This window comes from Hypanus sabinus, chromosome 15 (assembly GCF_030144855.1).
Source record: "Hypanus sabinus isolate sHypSab1 chromosome 15, sHypSab1.hap1, whole genome shotgun sequence".
NCBI classification, from domain to species: domain Eukaryota; kingdom Metazoa; phylum Chordata; class Chondrichthyes; order Myliobatiformes; family Dasyatidae; genus Hypanus; species Hypanus sabinus.
The window spans coordinates 78,311,334-78,317,395 of record NC_082720.1 but is presented as its reverse complement, the minus strand read 5'-3'; the positions used below and the strand labels follow the sequence as shown (position 1 = coordinate 78,317,395).

Below are 6,062 nucleotides of genomic sequence, written 5' to 3'. Positions count from 1 at the left end.
CCACTCTCTCACCACCCTCTGAGTGAAGATGTTTGCCCTCATGTTTTCCTTAAACATTTCACCATTAACCCTTAACCTATGACCTCTAATTCTAGTCTCACCTAACTTCATTGGAAAAGGCCTGTTTGCACTGACCCTGTCTATACGCTTCATAATTTTGTATACCTCTATCAAATCTCCCCTAATCCTCTTATACTGTAGGGAATAAAGCCCTAATCTACTTAGCCTTTCCACTTAACTCAGGTGCTCAACTCCCAACACCATCCTTGTGTATTTTCTCTGTACTCTTTCAATCTTATTGATATTTTTCCTGGAGGCAGGTCAGAATCACAATCAGAATATCACTGGCATATGTCATGAAATTTGTTGTTTTGTGGTGGCAGTACATAATATTATAAACTATAATAGGAAATCTATTCTATATAATATAATACATCTTCACCCTCCTCTAGCTCCTCCTATACCTTGTCAATGAGAAGTAGGCCCATTCCAGGTGAGTGGTGTCCTTAATGATGGAAGCCACCTTTTGAAGATAGGTGAAGGTTGCACGCAGTACACCGAGTTAGGCTTCACCAACATCCTATACAACTTCAACATAGCAACCCAACTCCTGTACTCAATACAGTGTATTCTAGTTAATTTGTACACACTGAGACCAGTACATTTTGGCCCAATTAAACAGCTGTCCCAATTACCCAAACCTTCATGGAAATAATTAAAAAAGATAATAAATAATAAAAAAAGACAAACTACCATTTAACAGAATAACAAACTCTGTATTTTAATGAAATACAAAACAAATTAGAACACTACCAATATCACAACAGTACTAAAAACTATATTAGTTCCTAATAGTTATCAATGATGACATCATCTGCCGTATTCTTTTGATTGACTGTAAATGAGCAAAATCAGTGCAGACACCTAGTGCATATAATGGACTGCCTTCATACAATGCTTTACTTGACTGCATACTCCAAATCTTTTTTCATGTAACATTCAAGATGATTGTCAATGCCTTCGAAATTCCTAACTTGTTGAAGTAATAAAATCATTTCATTTTCACTCACGGCCATTCCTGGCATCTGTAAGCCTGAATGCTTGAACCGTAGTGAGCAAAACAGTCCCAAATTGCCTTACTGATTACCTCTTGCCAACTATCAGTTTCAAAACTCACGGCTTTCTGAATACAAACACGTGCTACTGACACTACATTAAAACCAATGGCTCTAAGCATGCCGTAGTGTCTAATGGCCACATAATTACACATGATTGCCGCAAATTAGACTGTTCAGCAATAGAGTCCTGCCCCAATTAAGTGGCATCGTGTCACAAATAAACAAAGGTAATCCCAGCTATTTTCTCAATTTAGTTTTTGTTTCTTAAGAGTTGTCCCAAATAAATGGCTGACCCAATTAAGCAATGGCCTTATTAGCCAGAATCCATGGTACTTTAATTTACAAAGGCCAATGTGCCAAGAGCTACAGTATCTGCCTGTGATGCCTCTTTCAAGGATATTCCACCATACTCCATGGTACCCTGCCATTCACTATGTAAATCCTATCCTGGCTTGTCCTCTCAAAGTTCATCTCCTCAAACTTGTCTGTAGTAAATTCCGTCTGCTATTTTTCAGCCCATTTTTCCTCAGTGGTGAAAGGCTGAGAAGCAGCAGAGTTGTTTGAGGGTGGAAGGATGGGTTTCTTTAGTTGAATTTGTGGGTTTTGTTAGAATCTATGAAAATCAAGTATGAAATTATTATTATTATTATTATTATTATTATTATTATTATTATTATTATTATTATTATTATTATTATTATTATTATTATTATTATTATTATATGAATACTTTTGCAATTTATATTCCATATTCAAAAGATTACATCTTCTAGATATATATTTCCCTCATTGACCCAGTCAGGTTTAAATCAAAATTCTGGTTGACAACCAAACTCTGCAATGCCAGTCTGGTATTAAATACAGTGAAGCAGATATAGAAATGTGTGAAGTCTTATTAGGTTTTGTTAGAACAAAGAGTGCAGTGAATTTTAATTTCAGATAAATCCTCTTTTTCTGTTTCTTTCCCTTCCCCAGGGCATCAGTGTATTCGTTTTTAACATTAATTTATTCTGCAGCACCAGATGAAAGCCAGCAGATATTTATACAATTCATGTTAAATTCATTTCAGCTATACCTTATTTCTCTTTCCCTGCAATGGCGCTGAATTCACGGAGAACAGACAAAAATCACATTTAACAAGACAGTTAGAATTGGGGACTCCACTATGTGTGCCCCCTTCTTTTCTTTTAGGTAAGGAGGCTGGAGGCCTGTTCAGAATTTGAGTTAAAGATTCTAAATAATGCAACTGTCATCCTGTTCCTACAGGAAATTCATCCATGTGCTGGTAGGAATATGGGAGGCAGCACCCAGCACTGGTTGTCTAATGGACATCAGGGTCAATAGAAGGGAAGCGGAAGGCGGACTAATTACTACAGAGCAACATCCCACTGAAAGCCCAAAGGTAACTGCTGCTCCTCCTACCTCTGCACTGAAGAGGGACAACAGGAACAGGCCTGGGACGTCGTTACTCATCATAGACTAGCTCTGGCAAGGAACTCTATAGCTGGTGTTAGGCACCTGTACTAGCCAAAGGGAAAAGTGGAGCCATTATACAGGAACACCACCACCTGCAGGTCTCACTCCGATGCCCAATGTCTGAAGATAATAGGGAAACTGCAGCAAGGAAACAAACTGTTGGACATACGAATCAGGTCAAGCAGCACCTATGGAGGCAAGGAATGGTTAACATTTGAAATCGGAACTCTTCTCCAGTTCTGGGAGTGTTGCAAGAAGGTAGCCAGTGTAAAGAGGTGCCAAGAAGGGGATGAGGATGGGCTGGTTAGTAATGGGTGGTACCAGGTGATGGGCCAATCAAGCCATGTGAGGGAAAGGTAGGGTGGAGTGAGGAGACAGTGGCTGCTGGATAATTGATGGAAGCAAAACAAGAAAATGATACTTGAGGGGAAGGTGGAGGCAGTTCTCCAATTTCCAACAGCTCATTACTGTACCTCACTTTTCTGTACCTCTAAAACTTAATGGCTCCCACATACACTCATCATCTGCTCTTTGATGGTTTTTCACCATTAGCCTACTTTAGAGGTCAACTTACATTTGTTAATTGACCTCCCAGCACACCTTTGGGATGTGGGAGGAAAGCCAAAGCACTGGTAAAAACCCACACCTACGCAAATTCCTCAGCCAAGGTCAGAATGGAAACCAGAGACCCTGGAGCTGTGAGACAGTGACACTAACTGTTGTCCCATAGACTACCTTGCAGTCCTTAGGGAAGTGCCAAACAGATTTACCATGAAGGGGCCTAGAATGTGGAATTTCCATCAGAGGGAGGGACTGAAAACACTACAGTTATTCTCCTTGAGTTCAGGACAACAAGAGAAGATTTGATACAGATGATCAAAATTGTCAATAGATTTGATGACATAAACTTTAACTTCTTCCACTGATGGAAGAAAATCTGAGGATACTGTGAATTGATTGGCCAAAGTAACAGAGAAAGATAAGGATATCTTTTTATGCAGCGTAACTAGTGATCTAAAATGAACCATTGAGAAGGCTTGTGGATGCAGATGGAGTATTACCCACCATTGACCAAATACTTGAAGAGTTATTCAGGGGTCAGCAACCTTTACCACTGAAAGAGCCACTTGGACCCGTTTCCCACAGAAAAGAAAACACTGGGAGCCGCAAAACCCGTTTGACATTTAAAATGAAATAACACTGCATACAACGTTTTTTTTGCCTTTATGCTATGTATAAACAAACTATAATGTGTTGCATTTATGAAATTGATGAACTCCTGCAGAGAAAACGAAATTACATTTCTGCATGCAACAAAAACATTTTGAACTCCGAAAAAAAGACGTTGGGTTGAAAGTTACTTTTAAGTAAAATATTCAATGTCTATTTGAGTCCTTCTTGTATTTATGAAAAACGCCGAACTTAAATTTTCCGCCAGCAGCAAACCAAAAATAACGTCAGCCAGCTGTCATCCTGAAAAATGAAAGGACTATTTCACTGAACAATGAAAAAATATGAATATAAGTAAAATAATAGGCAATTAAAATATTTATCATACTTGGTTAATGGGATTTCTGCTCCTGGACCTCAGCGCACAGCGTCTGCACATCAGGGCTGTATGATGTCACCTTCATCTTTACACAGGATCGCAATCTGTCATCTGTGAGGTTTTCAATATCACTCCATTTGTGTTTCTGAGCAAGAACGGCCTTCTGACGGGCAACATCTTCAAGGTCTGCTGTCAAGCGTCTAAACTTGGACACCCATATGTCTTTGTCGGCTATGTCGGCCAGTTCCATCTCAAGATCAGGTTGACTCACACCTGCCAATGCAGTCGTATTCAGTAGGGATGGATCGATGCTTAGGGGAGTGACCGGGAAGGATAATGTGTTTTTTTCCTCTCTGAACTCACAGAAGCGTTTCCCAAACGATGTTTGCATTGCGATGATTGCAGAATGTAAATACTCCGAAATTATCATGTCGTGACCTTGTTTGAACTCTCTCAAATTGGGGAAGTGAGACAAAGTGCCTTTCTGTAAATCTCTGGCAAGCACTGTCAACTTGCGCTCGAATGCCAAAACATCCTCCAACATGTGCAGGGCTGTACGTCCTTTCCCCTGAAGAGCTGTGTTCAGCGTGTTCAGGTGCGCTGTCATGTCTACCATGAAGTGTAGCTTTTCCAGCCACTCTGGCTGTTCCAGCTCAGGAAAGGTGAGCCCTTTGCTGCCCAGGAAAGTTTTCACTTCTTCCAGACACACGACAAAGCGTTTCAGCACCTTCCGTCTGGACAGCCAGCGATAAAAACACGTTGTAGCGGTGTCAGTAAACTGCAGTCAAAGATAGCTTTATTCGAACTAAACACCCTTGCTTTTAAGCCTCCCTCAACCCAGCCCCCATGGACGCAGATGCTGCAAAAGACGCGTACTCACAAACCCCCGTAGGCTATCTCCCTTAGCCGGAATGCTGGCTAATTGTGAGCCGTTTCGGATGTGGCAGGAAATGTGTCGCTACACTTAGGTTGTACAAGATCACCATAATTACATTTCAAAAGCTAACAAACTAACATAAAATACATTTTAATTAAATACTGACCAATTATTTCCCAAAGCCACAGGGAGCCGCAGCACAGAGGTGAAAGAGCCACAAATGGCTCGGGAGCCGCAGGTTGCCGACCCCCGAGTTATGTGAAGGGCCAACAGACTGAGATATTGAAGTATAAATGATCTCTTTCTTTGTAAGTTTTTTTTTATTGGTCAAGCCATACTATCAGTATTTTATACAATTTCTCACTTCACACTTTTTCCGTTCCCCATTCAGGCTCTTCTCTTATCCCTTCTCTCACCTGTCCATCACCTCCTTGCTCTCTTGCTCCTTCCTGTTTTCCCATAGTCCACTCTCCTCTCTTATCAGATTTTTTTCATTTTCAGCCCTTTACTTCTTCTATCACCTTCCAGCTTCTCACTTCATTCTCCTTCTCCCACCCACCCACTTTCTCCCTTATCTGGCTTCAACTATCACCTTCCAGTTTCTACTCCTTCCTCTTCCCCTACCTCTTATTCTGGTTTCTCCCCACTCGCCTCCCTTTCCAGTTCTGTTTGGACCAAAACACCAGCTGTTCACTTCCTTCCATGGATGCTGCCTGATCCACTGAGTTCCTCCAGCATTTTGTGTGTGTTACTCAAGATTTCCATCTGCAAAATCTCTTCTATCTCTGATTGTACCCTGGCGACCTCCTTTTAAAATCTTACTCCATTTTGTAAAAAAAAGACATTTCAAGCTCCAGATGCAGGTCAGGAAGATCTCCACTTCATGGTTTTGCTGAAGTATTTGATTTTCTGTTTGAATTCCCAGTCTTCAGCCAGAAATATGATCTCATCTCACAAATCGCTGACTGAATGTTTCTGCAGTAATCTTCACACAAGCACATCAAATATCAAAGTAACACACACAAAATGCTGGTGGAACACA

The 6,062-nt window shown here is 40.7% G+C and overlaps 1 protein-coding gene across 1 annotated transcript; it reads right to left on the bottom strand.

Moving 5' to 3' along the window:
- Positions 1–3,882: 3,882 nt before the first annotated feature.
- On the bottom strand, positions 3,883–5,268 carry LOC132405199 (general transcription factor II-I repeat domain-containing protein 2-like). Its single transcript, XM_059989886.1, has 2 exons — positions 4,153–5,268; positions 3,883–4,067 (listed from the first exon to the last, which is right to left on the bottom strand). Exon 1 carries the CDS (start codon positions 4,757–4,759, stop codon positions 4,157–4,159), a length of 603 nt encoding a protein of 200 aa, XP_059845869.1. The 5' UTR covers positions 4,760–5,268; the 3' UTR covers positions 3,883–4,067; positions 4,153–4,156.
- Positions 5,269–6,062: the final 794 nt, after the last annotated feature.

Bases quoted from the DNA above. Each gene is read 5' to 3' on its own strand.
- LOC132405199 (XM_059989886.1), bottom strand. From the start codon at position 4,759: ATGGTAGACATGACAGCGCACCTGAACACGCTGAACACAGCTCTTCAG.